Source organism: Coregonus lavaretus (genome assembly GCF_964263955.1).
Source record: "Coregonus lavaretus genome assembly, chromosome: 2".
Classification (NCBI taxonomy): domain Eukaryota; kingdom Metazoa; phylum Chordata; class Actinopteri; order Salmoniformes; family Salmonidae; genus Coregonus; species Coregonus lavaretus.
In genome coordinates, this window is record NC_139989.1 from 79,245,630 (window position 1) to 79,269,643 (window position 24,014).

Sequence of the window (24,014 nt, forward strand, 5' to 3'; positions counted from 1 at the left end):
TTTTTTTAAACACAAATGTGATTTTTTGGGGGGAAATAGCGTTTTGGAAATAAACATAATAAATTCTTCATATAATTGTTATCTCACCTCTTAGCTTTGGTGTCATGTTCCCCAGAGAGACGCATTTTAGAGGCAGGGCCCCCCTCCTCTCTCTCTCCAGAGAGACTCATTTTAGAGGCAGGGCCCCCCTCCTCTCTCTCCCCAGAGAGACTCATTTTAGAGGCAGGGACCCCCTCCTCTCTCTCCCCAGAGAGACTCATTTTAGACCACTGACCCCTAAACAGAGATGCAGCATGTTGGTTGTGGTGAACACAGTGACAACTCATTCTAGAATGTCAATTTATCTCTTTTACTCATGATCTCTTAGAAATAAAACATTTACTAACAGACACATGCAAATAGTCGGGTGATTTAATTTAATCACATGAACATTGTTACGTTCCTCAACAAGAAATAAAACATTGTCTCTCAAACAGAAGAAGGAACTAACAAAGAGTCACTAACAACAACCAAAACGAAACAGGTGGTTTTAGGAGGGGTTCTGAAAGACACTCATGGGGGTGTCCACTAGTGGTGGGAAAACAGAGGCTTTCTGAACCCTTTGGGGCTTTCAACAAATTTTGCAGAAAACGCCATGGATAGATTTGAGTACTAATAAAAATAACATTTAGTTAGTTATGTTTTCAAAAATGATGCATCTGTGGTATTATTTAGGATACTAAATACAGAAGATTATCATAGGTTACACTAAATAAAACACATTATTTAAACAACAATGGGAAATCCCAATCCCCGTCCCTACCTGCTGAGCTCCCATTCAGGGGCTACAAACTGGAAGACATCAAACTAAATGTATAAATAAGGTGTCCAGTAGAGGTCAGTGTTTGAAAGAGACTTTGCATCTAAAAAAAAAAGCACTGGCACCAGGGAGAAATCAGTGAGATCTCTCGCATTTTGTGAGGCCGGTTGGACGTACTGCCAAATTCTCTAAAACGACGTTGGAGGCAGCTTATGGTAGAGAAATGAACATTCAATTATCTGGCAACAGCTCTGGTGGACATTCCTGCAGTCAGCATGCCAATGGCACGCTCCCTCAAAACCTGAGACATCTGTGGCATTGTGTTGTGTGAGAAAACTGCACATTTTCGAGTGGCCTTTTATTGTCCCCAGCACAAGGTGTACCTGTGCAATTATCATGCTGTTTAAACAGCTTCTTGATATTCCACCCCTATCAGGTGGATGGATTATCTTGGCAACTGAGAAATGCTCACTAACAGGGATGTTAACAAATTTGTGCACAAAATTTGAGAGAAATAAACTTTTTGTGCGAATGGAACATTTCTGGAATATTTTATTTCAGCTCATGAAACATGGGACCAACACTTTATATGTTGTGTTTATATTTTTGTTCAGTATAGATAAAAACACAAAGCTTCCAGCAGAGGTCAGTGCTCTTCTGACACCTGTCAGATGGTAGTGTAATGTCCGAAGCTTCGACCGTCATCATCACGTAGTATTGTTACTTTGATACAAGCATTGATACGTTGTGTCAAATCAGTAGAGATTTTGAAAACTGCAACGTGCATCGTAGCCCCGGTATTAATGGTCCAATCCTTAGTGTCCACTGAATGTTGACTAGCAACAAGAAAGTGGTACCTAAAGGACACCCACCATGAGTGCCCATTGAAGTGGCTCCAGACGAGGACATCTGAAATAAAAACCCTCCAACTTACAACATGGAGTAAAAAAACAAGTGGAGCAAACCAAACCAAACCAGACCAAACCAGACCAAACCAGACCAAACCAAACCAAACCAGACCAGACCAGACCAGACCAGACCAGACCAGACCAAACCAGACCACACCAAACCAGACCACACCAGACCAAACCAACCCAAACCAGACCAAACCCTGGAAGATACAAGACAGAAAGACTTTGTTCATCAACTTAAAGAAGCAGTGCTACAAAGAGGTGCCAGTCTTCTAACATCTCTAAGGCCAACCAGAACACTGGACCAGCTGCTCTTCAATATCACATAACAGATGGAACCCTTCTGACTAAAGAGATGACAAGCCAGTACAGGCATAAGCATACTGTCTATTGAGGTGGCGCCAAGAGGTGCGGCCAACATGCTAACGTCCAACCTCAAAATATAAATGGAAATACCAAAGCCTGTAACAACATGTAGTCGTGACTGATTTCTTTCACCTCATCTCCCTGTTACTGTTTGTTTAGGTAGTTATAGACAGTGCAGCAACACAAGGCCACATTCCTATCAGCCCTTCCACTCTCTCAGGCTAATGTGTATTTATTAAAAGTAGACTGTTTCTTTCAATCTGTTATTTTCTAAACGTATCTGAGAATGTAGACAGAAGGGCTAAAACGGACATGATTGATCTGAGGGTGATCAGTGATCCGTACAGAAAGGTTTTTTGCAAGAAGTAAGAGATTTTATATTATGCAAAGTAGGCTAGGTTTTACTGTATAATGGCAGTTTGTTGGTGATATGCAGATCAAGGTCTATACCTCGGCTATAGCCCAAGCGTCGTCCGGGGTAGGCCGTCATTGTAAATAAGAACTTGTTCTTAACTGACTTGTCTACTTAAATAAAGGTTAAATTAAAAAAGGTTAGGTCTCTAGATTCCCTTGCTGCTCTGGGGAAATAATGAAATGGTTGTCATAGTGATTTAAACTGGGACTGGTTATCTCCAAACTCTGAGACCATGTCATTTGTTACATTTCACCCAATTGATAAAGGAAGCTAGAAGGCTGAACCCAGAAGACAACTCTAAATCAACACTTACTGATATTATCCTCAAATCCTTTCACTCATATTATAATGTATCTTTGTTCAACGGATGTCGGGAAGCCTATGATATCAATAGTGTAGCAAACAGCGGGCAGGGCGGTAAAGCCAGGTCGCTGGCCAAAAAGGCAAACACCCTACGCATCGCAGCAATGGGAATTGTAACCTGACTCACACTGTCCCCTACAAAAGTCCCGTGCTTCGACTACTCAGACCCCTCACATGTCCGGGCCATGAATTCTGATGGCCTCACAGACACCATACTACTTCTGACACCAATGTAGCGAACAGCGGGGCAGGGAAGCTAACCCAGGTTGTATGTGTAAAAGGCAAACATCCTACGCATCGCGCCGTTGGCGCCAATTGGGTTACTTGGTTGGAATTGTGACTTGGCTCATTTAGCGAGGATCACTACACTATAGTGGAACTATGATACAATTACAGTTATCATATGAAATGTTAAATGTAGAGCTATAATATATGAATATATTGAATTTGACTTTCCCACATGCAGTTAGCTCCATTTTGTATGATTAGACTGACACAAACCTGTCTCAGTAGAAGTCGACTGTTAGGTCTGAGTGTTTTACATACACTCACTGTACTAAAATTACACCATACATTTAATTTCTCTACACACTTTATAATAATCCCTGGAAAGATTCTCACCTTGTAGCCTGAATTCGCAACCAGAACATGTCAAGTCATTGAGATATCTACTGTTCTGCTGAGAGAGCACCTTCCTGATGACTAGCGCTCTGTATATTCTAATGGATGAGGCCTGAGCTGGAATGTGAAGCTAACTGAAGCTAACTTTAGAAAACCAGTATATCTAGCTAGCATCATAGTACACCCCTCAGGCTACATACAGGTTTCAGCATGAGGCAGACATCAACAGCCGTGTTGTAGGCTACAACCTGGGTCGTATTCATTAGTTTACACCACAGACAACAGTTTTAAAAATGTTTCATAAACAGTTTACACCAAACGCTGTACAAGGTGACCTAAACGGTTTCCGTTGCCAAACGTTTTGCTACGGTGGGCACTAATGAACACACACAACCTGTTTTGAGGAAGTGTAAGTTGTTGTTAGTCTTTCCACAGTATTTATTTGTCTCTCTTTCACACAACATACCTTCCTGAGTGAAAAGAGTTAACAGTAGATTAGAAAGAGAAAATGTTGTTGCTTGTTGTGTTTTAAGCCTGTTTTGAGAAGACAAGTCTATAGACCTATGATACAGTAGGAGATCACCCTGGGGAACACAGTCTATAGGTCTATGATACAGTAGGAGATCACCCTGGGGAACACAGTCTATAGACCTATGATACAGTACACTCTTAGAAAAAATAGATCCAAAAGGGTCCTCTGGCTGTCCCCATAGGAGAACGCTTTTGGGTTCCAGGTAAAACCCTTCTGGCTTCCATGTAGAACCCTCTGTGGAAAGGATTCTTCATGGAACCCAAAAGGGTTCTATCTAGGACCAAAAAGGGTTCTACAAAGGGTTCTCCTATGGGGACAGCCAAAGAACCCTTTTAGATTCTAGATAGTGTAGGAGCGATCACCCTGGGGCACACAGATGGAAACAGAACGAATTCACCCCACACATCTAATTTATATTGAAAACATTTTAAGGAGAGTAGGCCTATTATAACACTGTCCACAAAACATATCATCAACTATATTAATACACATAACAATATCATCAACTATATGAATACACATAACACTATCATCAACTATATTAATACACATAACAATATCATCAACTATATTAATACACATAACAATATCATCAACAATTTGAATACACATAACAATATCATCAACTATATTAATACACATAACAATATCATCAACAATTTGAATACACATAACAATATCATCAACTATATTAATACACATAACAATATCATCAACAATTTGAATACACATAACAATATCATCAACTATATTATTACACATAACAATATCATCAACAATTTGAATACACATAACAATATCATCAACTATATTAATACACATAACAATATCATCAACTATATGAATACACATAACACTATCATCAACTATATGAATACACATAACAATATCATCAACTATATTAATACACATAACAATATCATCAACTATATTAATACACATAACAATATCATCAACTATATTAATACACATAACAATATCATCAACTATATTAATATCATAACACTATCATCAACTGTAGTAATACACATAACAATATCATCAACTATATTAATACACATAACAATATCATCAACTATATTAATACACATAACAATATCATCAACTATATTAATACACATAACAATATCATCAACTATATTAATATCATAACAATCGTCGTCTTACCTTTTATATGTCTCTCAATAGAAGTAGAGTCTGGAATGATCATTCGGTGGTGGAAAGTTCCTTTAGTTTGTTCTGCTCATTTCCATATCAGTTTCTACCTGTTCTCTCTCCCACTCCCTGTCTCTTTATAGCTCTTACAATGTGCCTTGGCATACATTCTACAAGTGTCTGGAACTCTATTGGAGGGATGTGACATCATTCTTCCACAAGAAATTCCATAATTTGGTGTTTTGTTGATGGTGGTGGAAAACGTTGTTTCAGGCGCCTCTCCAGAATCTCCCATAAGCGTTCAATTGGGTTGGAACCTGGTGACTGAGACGGCCATGGCACATTGTGAAACATAAGCAAGTTGAGCAGTTTTCGTCACTGAAGCTCCTGCCAAACTTGCCCGAACAACCACCAGTCGTTAAGCTCTTCCCGAGCAGGGTCGCAGTCTATCCTGGTTGCTGCCCCTCTCCCCAAGGGTAGCAGATTCTCTCTCCCCAGGGGTAGCAGCTCCTCTCTCCCCAGGGGTAGCAACTTCTCTCTCCCCAGGGGTAGAAGCTCCTCTCTCCCCAGGGGTAGCAGCTCCTCTCTCTCCAGGGGTAAAAGCTCCTCTCTCCCCAAGGTTGAAGCTCCTCTCTCCCCAGGGGTAACAGCTCCTCTCTCCCCAGGGGTAGCAGCTCCTCTCTCCCCAGGGGTAGCGCTCTTCTCTCCCCAGGGGTAGCAGCTCCTCTCTCCCCATGGGTAACAGCTTTTCTCTCCCCAGGGGTAGCAGCTCCTCTCTCCCCAGGGGTAGCAGCTCCTTTCTCCCCAGGGGTAGCAGCTCCTCTCTCCCCAGGGGTAGCAGCTCCTCTCTCCCCAGGGGCTCCTCTCTCCCCAGGGGTAGCAGCTCCTTTCTCCCCAGGGGTAGCAGCTCCTCTCTCCCCAGGGGTAACAGCTCCTCTCTCCCCAGGGGTAACAGCTCCTCTCTCCCCAGGGGTACCAGCTCCTCTCTCCCCAGGGGTTGCAGCTCCTCTCTCCCCAGGGGTAACAGCTCCTCTCTCCCCAGGGGTAACAGCTCCTCTCTCCCAAGGGGCTCCTCTTTCCCCAGGGGTAGCAGCTCCTCTCTCCCCAGGGGTAGCAGCTCCTCTCTCCCCAGGGGTAACAGCTCCTCTCTCCCCAGGGGTAGCAGCTCCTCTCTCCCCTAGGATGTGAAGACATTGGTGGCTTAGCCACACAGCCAGTAGGAGGGTCCGGGAAGGAATTTCAACAGCTAAATCCATGAATACATCTACAGTGTATTGCCAAAAACCACTCAACATATTCAAACATAGACTCTGACCTGTCCAATGAGCCAAACTGATTAAAGAATCCCACAGTACCTTAACTCTCTCTCTCTCTCTCTCTCTCTCTCTCTCTCTCTCTCTCTCTCTCTCTCTCTCTCTCTCTCTCTCTCTCTCTCTCTCTCTCTCTCTCTCTCTCTCTCTCTCTCTCTCTCTCTCTCTCTCTCTCTCTCTCTCTCTCTCTCTCTCTGTTATGAGATATTTTTGTCAGATGTTACTATGGTATACTGAAGTATAATTACAAGCATTCCATAAGTGTCAAAGGCTTTTATTGACAATTACATTAAGTTTATGCGAAGAGTCAATATTTGCAGTGTTGACCCTTCTTTTTCAAGACCTCTGCAATCCGCCCTGGCATGCTGTCAATTAACTTCTGGGCCACATCCTGACTGATGGCAGCCCAGTCTTGCATAAAAATGCTTGGAGTTTGTCAGAATTTGTGGGTTTTTGTTTGTCCTCCCGCCTCTTGAGGATTGACCACAAGTTCTCAATGGGATTAAGGTCTGGGGAGTTTCCTGGCCATGGACCCAAAATCGCGATGTTTTGTTCCACAAGCCACTTAGTTATCACTTTTGCCTTATGGCAAAGTGCTCCATCATGCTGGAAAAGGCATTGTTCGTCACCAAACTGTTCTTGGATGGTTGGGAGAAGTTGCTGTCGGAGGATGTGTTGGTACCATTCTTTATTCATGGCTGTGTTCTTAGGCAAAATTGTGAGTGAGCCCACTCCCTTGGCTGAGAAGCAACCCCACACATGAATGGTCTCAGGATGCTTTACTGGTGGCATGACACAGGACTGATGGTAGCGCTCACCTTGTCTTCTCCGGACAAGCTTTTTTCCGGAATCCCCAAACAATCGGATGTAATGTATTGTCAAATACTTTATGATGATAGACTTTATGATGATAATATATGCCTAGGAACTAACTTGGTTAAGGCCACAGGACTGAAAATGAACGAATTCAACGACCATGTCGCTGTCACTAACAAGTACAGTCAGTGGTAACGTTACAGTTCACTATAAAAGGCAAGACACACTGGGAAATGATTTAGGAGGCGTGGCTTAGTGGGGGGCAAGGCTTTCACATTACCTGGAGTGGGAGATGTACCGTGCTACAGACAAGCCCCCTTTATGAGAGTCACAAGTACGCATCAGGCACTGAAGGAGGCAGTGTCATGGTGCGTTTGTTACCAAGTGGGAAGTGGGAATTTACTACATAACACTGGGAAAAATCCACTTGAACGGCCCTCCAACTGGTAATTACTAGTGGGAAACTGGTCTATCATCCTGAGCGACCACTTCTCCCACACGGTGACCTCTGACCTCACCTAATAAGGAAATGGTTTCTATAACAGTATTTTTGGCAGTTAAATGCAACAACAAAACATTATTTATAAAAATCTATCTGTTTTTGAACTCTATAATTTGGTTACAAGCATGATAACTGTACTTTTAGTTCATGGTTGACGAAGTTGTTGGCCATTAGCCAAGCACCGTTTATCAATGAGTTCAAATTAAATGAATGCATCCAACTGCTTTTTACGACTTCAGAAAAATTCCCAACTTCCAAATGGTTACAAACGCAGCATCAGAGTGGAAACTTGAGAGACCAAACATAACAATCCTGTCACAACAGAAAATGCCATTGTGAATGATGAACAATAGGAATGTTCTTTTAAAGAGTCCTTGGCAGTTTGCACAGTGCAAGAAATCTTTTGGATTTCCATTTGGGAAACTGCTTTGTTTATAAGGAACTATAACACCTTTGCCTTCTCTTATGATTTGCCTGTTGTGTGCTCTGTCCCCACGTTGTCTCAGTATGGTCAGTGGGAGCTTCCAGTCTTTGGAGTTCTTTGGGAAAGAAAGGGCCTTTTGCCACTTCAGCTTCACCTTTATGAATCATTTCCAGATGCCGGGCAATTTTTGATTGTGGTTTCTCACAAAAGAGACAGTAATGTTTTGATCAATCTTTAGTCTTTGTAACGTGCATGACTTCAAGTGAACTTGTGGATTCTTGCACAGAGGTGTCAGACTCAGTATTTATATGTCCCTTATAGGCCTTTGTTCTTCAATACAGTAAAGCTCTAAACTGCTCTCGTTGCCACGTTCTGTTCCTGGCACATATTCATCTTCTGTTGTTTCTATGTTGCTGATTGAGTCTTCAGAATCATATCCAAGCATTTGTTTGTTGAGCTGAAATCATAAAAACAATCAGAATTAATACAGTTGTTTTACTGAATACATTGTCTGGTCACTGAAAACATGAACTGTTTTACTCCAACATATCAACTCTTATTTACTAAACCAATAACTGTTCAATCATGTCCTGATTTTTCTGAAAAGGGTTATTTCATATAATCAAGAAAGAAAAACTGTAAACATTCCATTACCTATTTTGTAGGCTAATGCACAGAATAGTACACACCCCAAATCCTATGGGGACAGCCAAAGAACCCTTTTAGGTTCTAGATAGCACTATTCTTTCCTAAGAGTTTAGAAAGATGATATCCACAGTATTTTGGCCTGAGCTCATGGTCTTCCTCTACCTCTTCTGTGACAGCCAGGGGGAGCAGGAGGCTGACTAGTGGTGGTTATTCAGCATGAAACGTCCATTGGGGTGGGGGCATGGTAAGACGTCTGTAGCATCCACAGTGTTTAGAAAACAACACAATACATTATCTAGCATTCATTTCAATTCGGCACAAAATAATCAGAAACTACCTAAACAAACTGCAAATGCATCCATCGAGTTTGAAGAGTCACAAGCTTGATGTATGCATTGCGTGCTCGGAATATGGGATACATACTAAACTTTGGAATTGAAACAAGCCCCAAAATGGCTATTGCACAAGTATCCCAAAAACATTTCCCTAACACAAGTGGTTAGTACCTGTGCAAGAATGAAATAATCACAGCCATTTTGTGTTGAGATATAAGGGGTTGGGGTCAATTCCATTTAAATTCCAATCAATTAAAAAAGTTAACCAAATTCCAATTCCACATTTTCCTAATTGAAAACTATTGAAGAGAATTGGAATTTCAGTGTACTTCTTGAATTGACTGGAATTGAAATGGAATTGACCCCAACCCTGTGTGATAAACTGTACATTGATATTTACAAATACACTCTCTGTTCTTTCCAGTTGCGGAACCACTTCTCTGGTTGAAACAGATGTATTGTCAATTTTTGGGCTCGACTGAAAAATAAATCAAATAAGAACCATTTCAAGTAATGAAATGACAATCCTCATGTCAGTGACTTGGATCTTATGAGAGGTTGAATTGACTGGCTTCCAAAATAAAAACAAAAGGAAGCAAAGCTCTAGCAAACACATTTCTAAACATCTAGGTCAGGGCTATTCAACTGGCAGCCCACAGCCAAGATCCATACCATTTATCAATTTAGAATGGCCCTTTGATAAATGCTGAACATTAATTAAAAATAATCTGCAAAACAATCCCAGTAAAAATGGAATGTTTAGGGCCAAAATGAGCCCTCGTTCAATATTCTCCAATGGGAGAATCTGTTTTCCTATAGTCTTGCCCATTAAGTGCTGTCAATCAATATAAGTAACATACCAGTTGCAGCCAATCAGAGCTGCTAACAGGGGTACAGGGACTGTCTGCCCGCCTACTGGCTCTTTCGGCACTGATAAGACTACACTGCCAGAGCGTGCTTTGGCTAAACTCAGCATTGACTTAAAAAACTATGAACTCAGTTATGGCTATCATAAACTTTATCCGATCAACATTTATCCTTCAACATTGATGTTTCGTGGTCTGCTGAGCATCATGATATACTTTTACATAATGAGGTTCGGTAGCTAAGTAAGGGTAGGCCTAATTCTCTCAAGAGAGTATGGGAGTTTAGGGAGGAGATCATTGCTTTGCTGTAATGACAGTGGTGAATTATCATTAAGTGATAACAGTCTGGGGGAACAAGGTATGAGGATACCTCTTTCCAAAACATGTCCCCTGGTCACTCCCAGTACATATGATTAAAGGAGCCCAAGGCACCTTGATTACATAGATCAAACAGAGGAGCGGTTGTGATTTCTATTAAATTATGTTTTCTAGGTAGAAGGTTTACCCTGTGTATGAGATTAAAATGTATCAGCTGATAATTAGGATTGTTAGATGAACCCACTAAGTTCCTGATGAACTCAACTGGTGAGCCTCTTTAGCAGCTAGTTCCATGGACACACTGATTCCAATGTCCTTTGCCAAGGTCAGATGACTTTCAGTCAACAGTCTCTTTTGTGTAGCTTCACTCCGTAGCCCACAGAGCTCACACCCAGTGGCTCTCCAGGACCAGGTTCAGAGAACACCTGACTCACTGATAATAGTCTAACACCTGGAAGGACAAGGGATTCACTAAAATTATATTTAGTGGCCTTTAATGAAGGGTTTTAATTGAAGATATTGTTTAAAGATATTGTCCATCATGTTGTGTGCAGAAGAGGCTTTGGCCTTCTGGGCTTGTTCAATGACAAGGCCATTATGGAAACAGTTGTTCAGCTGTAGAGACACATCAACACAGTAATTCAGTATATCTGGTCCTCCATTATGGAAAGAGTTGTTCAGCTGTAGAGACAAAACAACACAGTAATTCAGTATATCTGGTCCTCCATTATGGAAAGAGTTGTTCAGCTATAGAGACACATCAACACAGTAATTCAGTATATCTGGTCCTCCACCATGGAAAGAGTTGTTCAGCTATAGAGACACATCAACACAGTAATTCAGTATATCTGGTCCTCCACCATGGAAAGAGTTGTTCAGCTGTAGAGACACATCAACACAGTAATTCAGTATATCTGGTCCTCCATTATGGAAAGAGTTGTTCAGCTGTATAGACACATCAACACAGTAATTCAGTATATCTGGTCCTCCATTATGGAAAGAGTTGTTCAGCTGTAGAGACACATCAACACAGTAATTCAGTATATCTGGTCCTCCATTATGGAAAGAGTTGTTCAGCTGTAGAGACACACAGTGGCGGCTCCTGAAAAAATTCTCAGGAGGGGCAATTTTTCTGATGATTTAGGTGACCTACACACATTTTAAAAAAGATATGTCCAGCAACAACATGAAGACAGGGGCAGCATATAAGTCAATACCAGAAGCATTTATTGACTGATCTGGGGAGATGGATTCCAGTTTCTGTGACAGATTATAAATAATCTCTGATGCCTTTGTTATATTAGCTTTTGGTTGAATGTACTGTCGTAGTAAATATATAATGTTATAGCTTGGTCTGACTAAAATCTTGTGCATGACCCATTTTGTGTTGGGCGTTTGTTTTCAATCAATGCTGTTCCTATCCTATAACAATGGACAAAAGAGTCCTATCTTGTCAGCCTTGTCAGCAGGTGGCCAAGGACAACACCCACGCCATAGGTCTCTCAGTTCTTCCAACTCACGAGTTCTTGCTCTGAGGACACACACACACACACACACACACACACACACACACATCATCACTGATAACACACACACACACACACATCATCACTGTTAAACACACACACACACACACACACAAATCCCCTCTCTTTAGGCTGAACATTTGAAGACAGAGAACCCGACTCAGAGCCAATGCATTAAAGGGCCACATCAGAATGTTAATGTTTCTAGGTATTAAAGGGCCACATCAGAATGTTAATGTTTCTAGGTATTAAAGGGCCACATCAGAATGTTAATATTTCTAGGTATTAAAGGGCCACATCAGAATGTTAATGTTTCTAGGTATTAAAGGGCCACATCAGAATGTTATTGTTTCTAGGTATTAAAGAGCCACATCAGAATGTTAATGTTTCTAGGTATTAAAGGGCCACATCAGAATGTTAATGTTTCTAGTTATTAAAGGGCCACATCAGAATGTTAATGTTTCTAGGTATTAAAGGGCCACATCAGAATGTTAATGTTTCTAGTTATTAAAGGGCCACATCAGAATGTTAATGTTTCTAGGTATTAAAGGGCCACATCAGAATGTTAATGTTTCTAGGTATTAAAGGGCCACATCAGAATGTTATTGTTTCTAGGTATTAAAGATACACATCAGAATGTTAATGTTTCTAGGTATTAAAGGGCCACATCAGAATGTTATTGTTTCTAGGTATTAAAGAGCCACATCAGAATGTTAATGTTTCTAGGTATTAAAGGGCCACATCAGAATGTTAATGTTTCTAGTTATTAAAGGGCCACATAAGAATGTTAATGTTTCTAGGTATTAAAGGGCCACATCAGAATGTTAATGTTTCTAGTTATTGTCAGGGGTGCTGAAGGTGGGTGTGGTGCAGGAATCAAGCGCAGGACGCAGAAGCTAAGTCCAAAAGACTTTAGTGAATTATACACGTAGTACACAAGCACAATAAGCCCGTAGGCGAAATAAAGGCGCACACAGGCGTCAAACAAAAGGCGCACGAACATGTGCGAAAACCTCTCCAAACAACGGAGGGAAGTACATAGCTCAGAACACCAAAACAGAAGAGCAATCACACACAACACCATACACACACAACGAGAACTAAATAGGACACTAATGAGGACTAACTAGACACAGGTGTACAACATCAAGACAAAACCAAACGAACATGAAACATAGATCGGTGGCAGCTAGTACTCCGGGGACGACGACCGCCGAAACCTGCCCGAACAAGGAGGAGGAGCAGCCTCGGCCGAAACCGTGACAGTACCCCCCCCTTGACGCGCGGCTCCAGCCGTGCGCTGACCCCGGCCTCGGGGACGACCAGGAGGGCGCAGAGCAGGGCGCGCGGGATGGTCCCGGTGGAACTCCGACAGGAGAGATGGGTCTAGGATGTCCCTCCGCGGCACCCAGCACCGCTCCTCCGGGCCGTACCCCTCCCACTCCACGAGATACTGGAGACCCCCCATCCGGCGTCTAGAGTCCAAGATGGACCGAACGGTGTACGCCGGAGCCCCCTCGATGTCCAGTGGGGGCGGAGGAGTCTCTCCTATCTCACCTTCCTGGAGTGGACCAGCTACCACCGGCCTGAGAAGAGACACATGGAACGAGGGGTTAATATTCTTATATTCAACAGGCAGATGTAACCTATAACACACCTTGTTCAATCTTCTCAGGACTTTAAAAGGCCCCACAAACCGCCGACCCAGCTTCCGGCAGGGCAGGCGGAGGGGTAGGTTTCTGGTAGAGAGCCAGACTCGATCTCCGGGTGCGTACACCGGCCCCTCACTGCGGTGGAGATTGGCGCTCGCCTTGTGACGACGGATGGCCCGCTGCAGGTGGACGTGTGCAGCGTTCCACGTCTCTTCCGAGCGCCTCATCCAATCATCCACCGCAGGGGCCTCGATCTGGCTCTGCTGCCAAGGTGCCAGAACCGGCTGGTAACCTAACACACATTGGAAGGGGGTTAGATTGGTAGAGGAGTGGCGGAGAGAGTTCTGGGCCATCTCGGCCCAGGGAATGTACCGAGCCCACTCCTCAGGCCGGTCCTGGCAATACGACCTCAGAAACCTACCCACATCCTGGTTGACTCGTTCTACCTGCCCGTTACTCTCCGGGTGGTACCCTGAGGTAAGGCTCACCGAGACCCCCAAACACTCCATGAACGCTCTCCATACTCGGGAGGTCAACTGGGGGCCTCGATCAGACACTATATCCTCGGGTACCCCGTAATGCCGGAAGACGTGGGTAAATAGTGCCTCTGCAGTTTGTAGGGCAGTAGGAAGACCCGACATAGGGAGAAGACGACAGGCCTTCGAGAACCGGTCCACAACGACCAGGATGGTGGTATTCCCCTGAGAGAGGGGAAGGTCTGTCACAAAATCCACCGAGAGGTGGGACCATGGTCGAATGTGGAACGGGCAGGGGTTGTAACTTACCCCTGGGCAGGTGTCTGGGCGCCTTACACAGGGCGCACACCGAGCAGGAGGAGACATAAACCCTCACATCCCTGGCTAACGTGGGCCACCAGTATTTAGTGCTAAGACAATGCACTGTCCGGCCAATACCCGGATGTCCAGAGGAGGGTGACGTGTGAGCCCAGTAAATGAGTCGATCCCGAATCTCGAGCGGAACGTACTTCCGACCCTCAGGACACTGTGGAGGGCTGGGGTCGGTACGCAACGCTCGCTCGATTTCGGCATCGACCTCCCACACCACCGGTGCCACAAGACAAGACTCCGGTAGTATGGGAGTAGGCTCAACGGACCTCTCCTCCGTGTCATACCGCCAGGACAGCGCATCTGCCTTACCATTCTGGGACCCAGGGATGTACGTGATTTTAAATACGAACCTGGCGAGAAACATACTCCATCGAGCCTGGCGAGGGTTCAGTCTCCTCGCTGCCCGGATGTACTCCAGGTTCCGATGGTCAGTCAAAATGAGGAAAGGGTGTTGAGCCCCCTCAAGCCAATGCCTCCACACCTTAAGGGCCTGAACTACAGCTAACAGCTCACTGTCCCCGACGTCATAATTTCGCTCCGCCGGGCTGAGCTTTTTAGAGTAAAAAGCACAGGGGCGGAGTTTAGGTGGCGTGCCGGACTGTTGAGAGAGTACGGCCCCTATACCGGCCTCAGACACGTCCACCTCGACCTGAAAGGGTAATGCGGGGTCCGGATGCGCCAGCACCGGAGCCGACGTAAACAGGTCCTTCAGTCTCCTAAAGGCCCTGTCCGCATCAGCTGACCACTGCAGGCGCACCGGACCCCCTTTCAGAAGGGACGTGATGGGAGCTGCCACCTGTCCAAAACCCCGGATAAACCTCCGGTAGTAATTCGCAAAGCCCAAGAACTGCTGCACCTCTTTGACAGTGGTTGGGGTTTGCCAATTACGCACAGCTGACACACGATCCACCTCCATTCTCACCACTGACGCGGACAACCGATAATCCAAAAAGGAGACCGACTCCTGGAAAAACAGACATTTCTCTGCCTTGACATATAGGTCGTGCTCCAACAGCCTCCTCAATACACGACGCACCAGGGCTATATGCTCGGCTCGGGTAGACGAGTACACTAGAATGTCATCAATGTACACGACCACCCCTTGCCCCTGCATATCCCGGAAAATGTCATCTACGACGGATTGGAAGACTGATGGAGCATTCATCAACCCATATGGCATGACGAGATACTCGAAATGACCTGACGTGGTACTAAACGCTGTTTTCCATTCGTCGCCCTCCCTAATGCGCACCAAGTTATACGCGCTCCTGAGATCCAGTTTTGTGAAAAACCGCGCTCCATGCAATGACTCTGTCATGGTCGCAATCAGAGGGAGTGGATAACTGTATTTCACAGTAATCTGATTGAGACCATGGTAATCGATGCACGGGCGCAACCCTCCATATTTTTTCTTCACAAAAAAGAAGCTCGAGGAGGCGGGAGAAGTGGAGGGCCGTATGTATCCCTGTCTCAAAGATTCGGCTATGTAAGTTTCCATAGCTTTTCTCTTCTCTTGAGACAAAGGATACACGTGGCTCCGTGGGAGCGCTGCTCCTGCCTGGAGATCAATAGCACAATCCCCCTGTCTATGAGGAGGCAACTGCGTCGCCCTAGCTTTACTAAACACGAGAGCTAAATCCCCATATTCAGGCGGAATGTGCAGTGCGGGCACTTGGTTTGGACTTTCCACTGAAGTCGCCCCTACGGAAACACCCAGACATCGCCCCTCACACTGAGCAGACCACCCATTGAGGGCCCTCTGTTACCACGAAATAGCAGGGTTATGGGTGCTTAACCAGGGAATTACCAGCACCACCGGGTACGCAGGAGAGTCGATCAGATACAACTGTATAGTCTCCTCATGACCCCCCTGAGCACACATCCTAAGTGGCGCAGTGACTTCCCTGATCAACCCCGACCCCAACGGGCGGCTATCTAAAGCATGAACGGGAAAAGGCTTGTCAACAGGTAGGAGAGGGATCCCTAAATCTAAACAAAACTTCAGATCAACAAAATTCCCAGCTGCGCCTGAATCTACTAGCACCTTATGCTGGGAATGAGGTGCAACCTGTGGAAAATAAACAGGTATACAAATTTGCGCAACAGAGAGCTCTGGGTAAGTGGGGCGTCTACTCACCTGGGAAGGCTCCCCAGTGCGTGGCCTGTTGTCTCCTCCCTCGGGGAACCCTCCCCAGCACCTGGCCGAAGTGTGCCCTCCAAGACCGCACTTGGTGCAGGGGACAGGCTCCCTCGGGCTCCTCCTCCTCCTTTCTCTAGCGCCAGCACCCCCGAGCTCCATAGGGCTCGGCTCGGAGGTGCCGGAGGGTGGAATGGACGGACCCCACTCGGGACTTCCACGGGTGGCCAGCAGGGTGTCCAGACGGATGGACATATCGACCAACTGGTCGAAGGTGAAATTGGTGTCCCTGCAGGCCAACTCACGTTGAACGTCCTCCCGTAGGCTACATCGAAAGTGGTCGATGAGGGCCCGTTCATTCCACCCTGCGTCTGCCGCTAGAGTCCGGAACTCCAGCGCGAACGCCTGTGCACTCTTCCTCCCCTGTCTCAGGTGGACTAGACGCTCCCCCGCCGCTTTGCCCTCAGGTGGATGGTCGAACACGGCCTTGAAGCGACGGGAGAACTCGGCGTAGGTGATGGTGGTGGCGTCCATCCTCCTCCACTCGGCGTTGGCCCATTCCAACGCCTTGCCCGTGAGACAGGAGATGAGGGCGGAAACGCTCTCGTGTCTCGAGGGCACCGGGTGTACTGTGGCCAGGTAGAGCTCCACCTGCAGGAGGAACCCCTGACACCCGGCAGCTGTTCCGTCATACGCCCTCGGGAGCGAGAGCCGAATCCCACTGGGTTCCGGACCTGGGACTGGTGGACCGGCCGATGGGGGTGGCAGGGTAGGTGGAGGTGTGGGTACCCCTCTGGACTCCCATCTGTGCAGGGTGTTGATGACGTCCTGTAGAGCGGTCCCCAGTTGTCGTATCTGGTTATCCTGGCCGCGGACATGCTCCTCCAGCGACTCAGGCGTGACTGTTGCTCCTGCTGATTCCATTCTTAAGGGTGTGTGATTCTGTCAGGGGTGCTGAAGGTGGGTGTGGTGCAGGAATCAAGCGCAGGACGCAGAAGCTAAGTCCAAAAGACTTTAGTGAATTATACACGTAGTACACGAGCACAATAAGCCCGGAGGCGAAATAAAGGCGCACACAGGCGTCAAACAAAAGGCGCACGAACATGTGCGAAAACCTCTCCAAACAACGGAGGGAAGTACGTAGCTCAGAACACCAAAACAGAAGAGCAATCACACACAACACCATACACACACAACGAGAACTAAATAGGACACTAATGAGGACTAACTAGACACAGGTGTACAACATCAAGACAAAACCAAACAAACATGAAACATAGATCGGTGGCAGCTAGTACTCCGGGGACGACGACCGCCGAAACCTGCCCGAACAAGGAGGAGGAGCAGCCTCGGCCGAAACCGTGACAGTTATTAAAGGGCCACATCAGAATGTTAATGTTTCTAGTTATTAAAGGGCCACATCAGAATGTTATTGTTTCTAGGTATTAAAGGGCCACATCAGAATGTTGTTTTTTCTAGGTATTAAAGGGCCACATCAGAATGTTAATGTTTCTAGGTATTAAAGGGCCACATCAGAATGTTAATGTTTCTAGGTATTAAAGGGCCACATCAGAATGTTAATGTTTCTAGGTATTAAAGAGCCACATCAGAATGTTAATGTTTCTAGGTATTAAAGGGCCACATCAGAATGTTAATGTTTCTAGGTATTAAAGGGCCACATCAGAATGTTAATGTTTCTAGGTATTAAAGAGCCACATCAGAATGTTAATGTTTCTAGGTATTAAAGGGCCACATCAGCATGTTATTGTTTCTAGGTATTAAAAGGCCACATCAGAATGTTAATGTTTCTAGGTATTAAAAGGCCACATCAGAATGTTAATGTTTCTAGGTATTAAAGAGCCACATCAGAATGTTATTGTTTCTAGGTATTAAAGGGCCACATCAGAATGTTATTGTTTCTAGGTATTAAAGAGCCACATCAAAATGTTAATGTTTCTAGTTATTAAAGGGCCACATCAGAATGTTATTGTTTCTAGGTATTAAAGGGCCACATCAGAATGTTAATGTTTCTAGGTATTAAAGGGCCACATCAGAATGTTAATGTTTCTAGGTATTAAAGGGCCACATCAGAATGTTAATGTTTCTAGGTATTAAAGGGCCACATCAGAATGTTAATGTTTCTAGGTATTAAAGGGCCACACCAGAATGTTAATGTTTCTAGGTATTAAAGGGCCACATCAGAATGTTATTGTTTCTAGGTATTAAAGGGCCACATCAGAATGTTAATGTTTCTAGGTATTAAAGGGCCACATCAGAATGTTAATGTTTCTAGTTATTAAAGGACCAAGGAAAGGTTATTTAAGACTTGCTGAATGATGATATGTTATACTGTATGGTCATTTAAAACACAAACACAGAGCAAAACATAACCACAGAGTGAAGTCCTATTAGTGTAACCACACATCCATAGCTCACTTATCAAGCAAGCTCTGAAAAATGATTCCATTATTTTCTAACCCCTTACTATAAAAAAGACTGAGTAATAACAAGCTAATTCTTCCCAGCAGTTAACACTCACATTTTCTAGGCCAAGGTTTGATTGTGTTCACTCCACCAGGTTTCACACTGTAGGGGGAGCAGAAGAACAGACAGTTAGTAAATGGAAATCTCTCTCACTAACCTGATAACTATCATTTATCATACTGTAACTAGCCTGATAACTATCAATTATCATACTGTAACTAACCTGATAACTATCAATTATCATACTGTAACTAACCTGATAACTATCATTTATCATAACTAACCTGATAACTATCATTTATCATACTGTAACTAGCCTGATAACTATCAATTATCATACTGTAACTAACCTGATAACTATCATTTATCATAACTAACCTGATAACTATCATTTATCATACTGTAACTAGCCTGATAACTATCATTTATCATAATGTAACTAACCTGATAACTATCATTTATCATACTGTAACTAACCTGATAACTATCATTTATCATACTGTAACTAGCCTGATAACTATCATTTATCATAACTAACCTGATAACTATCATTTATCATACTGTAACTAGCCTGATAACTATCAATTTCATTATGTAACTAGCCTGATAACTATCATTTATCATAAATAACCTGATAACTATCATTTATCATAACTAACCTGATAACTATCATTTATCATACTGTAACTAGCCTGATAACTATCATTTATCATAACTAACCTGATAACTATCATTTATCATAACTAACCTGATAACTATCATTTATCATACTGTAACTAGCCTGATAACTATCATTTATCATAACTAACCTGATAACTATCATTTATCATACTGTAACTAGCCTGATAACTATCATTTATCATACTGTAACTAGCCTGATAACTATCATTTATCATACTGTAACTAACCTGATAACTATCAATTATCATACTGTAACTAGCCTGATAACTATCATTTATCATAACTAACCTGATAACTATCATTTATCATACTGTAACTAGCCTGATAACTATCATTTATCATACTGTAACTAACCTGATAACTATCAATTATCATACTGTAACTAGCCTGATAACTATCATTTATCATAACTAACCTGATAACTATCATTTATCATACTGTAACTAGCCTGATAACTATCATTTATCATAACTAGCCTGATAACTATCATTTATCATACTGTAACTAACCTGATAACTATCATTTATCATAACTAGCCTGATAACTATCATTTATCATACTGTAACTAGCCTGATAACTATCATTTATCATACTGTAACTAGCCTGATAACTATCATTTATCATACTGTAACTAACCTGATAACTATCATTTATCATAACTAGCCTGATAACTATCATTTATCATACTGTAACTAGCCTGATAACTATCATTTATCATACTGTAACTAGCCTGATAACTATCATTTATCATACTGTAACTAGCCTGATAACTATCATTTATCATACTGTAACTAGCCTGATAACTATCATTTATCATACTGTAACTAGCCTGATAACTATCATTTATCATACTGTAACTAGCCTGATAACTATCAATGATCATACTGTAACTAGCCTGGTAACTATCATTTATCATACTGTAACTAACCTGATAACTATCATTTATCATACTGTAACTAACCTGATAACTATCATTTATCATACTGTAACTAGCCTGATAACTATCAATTATCATAACTAACCTGATATTTATCAATATCATAACTAACCTGATAACTATCAATTATCATAACTAACCTGGGGCGGCAGGTAGCTTAGTGGTTAAGAGCGTTGTGCCAGTAACCGAAAGGTCGCTGGTTCTAATCCTCGTGCTGTCTAGGTGAAAAATCTGTTGATGTGCCCTTGAGCAAGGCACTTAACCCTAATTGCTCCTGTAAGTCGCTCTGGATAAGAGCGTCTGCTAAATGACAAAAATATATTAAAATATATCATAACTAACCTGATAACAATCAATTATCATAACTAACCAGATAATTATCATAACTAACCTGCTAGCTATCAATTATCCTAACTAACCTGATAACTATCAATGATCATAACTAACCTGATAACTATAAATGATCATAACTAACCTGACAATTATCAATTATCATAACTATCAATTATCATAACTAACCTGATAATTATCAAAACTAACCCAAACATTTCTTACAGTATTGTGTTGACGCTGTGATTACAGCTTGCAAGGAATGACTTCACCAAATCATGAACAAACTGCTCTATGCCGGTGCCTCCTTGCCAACTCTGCCTGGGTCTCTGAGAAACTGTTATAAGGCCGATCCGAGAGTTCAGGCAGGTGATTGAGGAGAGCTGGTGCTTTGATGAACGTTGGGTTCCATAGCCTACAAGTATCTGTATTGCACTCACTCTAATGGGGACATGTTGTCGTTCGCTGCTGGGTAGGGCTGCCGGCGACAAAGACAGGTAGTGAGGGGGAATTTGGGGAACAAGATGAGATAGTTGTGTTTCAAGGGGTGCTCATCCTGTCCCCTACACCTTTGGAATAGAACAGGCTGCTTGTTGTAGCACGTTCTTTAGCCTCCAACTGAAATAACTAGCCTGAACTAGAGCACAGCTGTTGCTGCATTATTAGGGTGGTCTTATCGTGTTCTTCTGGATTCTAAGTAATGAACCTGAATCTGTGTCCCCTTCAGGCCACTGTAGTTTATTCACCTGCAACTTGCCATGCCAGCCGGCTCAGCAATACTGATGCTCAGGTTGAATCACATCGCCTACTGATGCTCAGGTTGAATCACATAGCCTACTGATGCTCAGGTTGAATCACATAGCCTACTGATGCTCAAGTTGAGTCATAGACTCCATCCATTTTGTAGGCCACCTCACATCTTATCCACATTATCCTATGAACTTGATTGTAATAAAGTATTACAATGTTTTCCTCAGGTGGTTGTGTGTTGGTGTGTTCAGACCTCTGATGCCGGCCCATACTGGTTAATGCAAAGATGGTGGTAGCGCTATGCTACTCTGATCAATCCAGTCCTTGTCCCTCCACTCAGGTGGTCTACTCTGATCAATCCAGTCCTTGTCCCTCCACTCAGGTGGTCTACTCTGATCAATCCAGTCCTTGTCCCTCCACTCAGGTGGTCTACTCTGATCAATCCAGTCCTTGTCCCTCCACTCAGGTGGTCTACTGTGATCAATCCAGTCCTTGTCCCTCCACTCAGGTGGTCTACTGTGATCAATCCAGTCCTTGTCCCTCCACTCAGGTGGTCTCAAGCTCTATTACAGTAAGTCAATCATCAACACAGATTGACACAAACCCTCTACATACTTGAGTTTCTCCAGTCTCCAGTGTGGATCCTCCAGTCCAACAGAGAGCAGTCTGACTCCTGAGTCTCCTGTGCGATTGTTACTCAGATCCAGCTCTCTCAGGTGTGAGGGGTTTGACCTCAGAGCTGAGACCAGAGAAGCACAGCCTTCCTCTTCGACTGCACAGAGCGACAACCTGCAGAGAGTTAAACATGATTTCAAAATCACACTGCTCAGAGGTGACCCTTCATTCAGGCTAGGTGGGGCAGAGCTGTTTTGAGCCCCACCAGTTTAGCTTTAAAAAAGAGCCTGTTTTGCTTGTTATTTTTTGCATTAACACGTGTCAGATATCAGTTTGCAAACAATGTAAAAAAAATTAAATAATAACTGAGTTAATAAAGCCGCATACAAACATGGTCTCTTTTTTGCTTTCTTGAGTAAGGCAGCTCCAAAATGCAGGTGTTTCAGCCTAGCTCAGTGCTTTCTGTGGTGGTGGGGCAAGCCAGCGGAAAATACGGAGCGTAGGGGTTGGTAATGTTCTCTAGTTGCGCCGTGATTGGCTCAGTGTTCTGTCACTCATGGAGACTCTATGTCACCGTAAAATCTAAGGGGAGAGCTCGAAAATTCAAGCTCCTTGGGTGCTGCCATAGAGTTACATTAGAAGTGCCCATCCCAGAAGGCTCAAGGTCATTGGCCACAGATAAAATGACGTCAAATCACGTTATATCTACAGTAGCTTTGATTGGACTGATCCTATCAACATCATACTAGGAAGCTAGCAGTCATCATCATGAATCAAGTCGACAATCTACTGGCAAATCCTTTTCAAACCTTTTCACATGAAGATAAATTATGGAGGGAAATTATAGATAAAACGTATCAGTGCTCATCGGCCATTGGACATAAACATTACACAACAAGTTGGAAATTGCAAATTCAACAACGAGTGGTTTAGAAGGAATCAGTGGCTAACTGCAAGCATTGCAAAGCGATCACTAGCCTGCTATACCGTGGAGTGGATGTGTGGTCCAAGTCTGGGTTTAAGGGTCTCTTTTCCAAGCTTAAAAGGATAAACATTCACATGCAACATCATGGGCCAGAAAAGGTTGAATACATTGGCCATGCTGTTAATCCAGCATGACTTCTGTCGCTTTCAAAACAACTGGAAACTCGGAACTTGGAAATCTCAGACTTCAGTGAGTTCGAGACAACTGGGAACTCTGAAAAAAACGAGCTCCGACTGGGAAAATACGTTTTGAACGGTCATCCAACTTGTAATTCTAAGTCGGGAACTTGGGCCTCTTTCTAGAGCTCCGACCTGAAAGTCACTAACGTCATGATTCGACCTTGTTTTTTTCTGAGTTCCCAGCTGTCTTGAAAGCACCATAAATCCAGAGAATGCCAGACTTTGATGACAAAGTTTGATGACTAAATTTGCCCACGAAGGACCGCCGCGCCACCTTCCTGTTCAATTGAGCACAGAACAACAAGGTGAGTCCAAAAATGCATTGTACGCTACTGCATGAATTATGTAATATGCCTGGGAGATATGTATACTGCAGCTAAGAAAGTAATATTAAGTGTATGTTGTGTAGTAAGCTGTTAGTAGCCCATGTGCCTCACCCTAGTAATTTGGTCCCTTTTCCCCTCATAACTTAGCCTACTGTTCTGACTTGGTGGTGCACATGTAGCCTA

The 24,014-nt window shown here is 43.5% G+C and overlaps 2 protein-coding genes across 2 annotated transcripts in view; both read right to left on the minus strand.

Annotated features, from left to right (window-relative positions):
- The window catches only part of LOC311142129 (ribonuclease inhibitor-like), a 28,440-nt gene extending 23,060 nt beyond the window's left edge, over window positions 1-5,380 (minus strand). Inside the window, exons 1-2 of the mRNA XM_084177718.1 lie at window positions 5,175-5,380; window positions 88-276 (exon numbers count right to left, since the gene is read on the minus strand). Of these exons, the coding sequence (XP_084033844.1) occupies window positions 88-260 (173 nt within the window). The 5' untranslated portion in view covers window positions 261-276; window positions 5,175-5,380. The remainder of the gene's footprint in view (window positions 1-87; window positions 277-5,174) is intronic.
- The window catches only part of LOC311140725 (NLR family CARD domain-containing protein 3-like), a gene marked incomplete at its 3' end in the record, with an annotated part of 199,674 nt that overhangs the window by 25,227 nt on the left and 150,433 nt on the right, over window positions 1-24,014 (minus strand). The window lies entirely within an intron of this gene.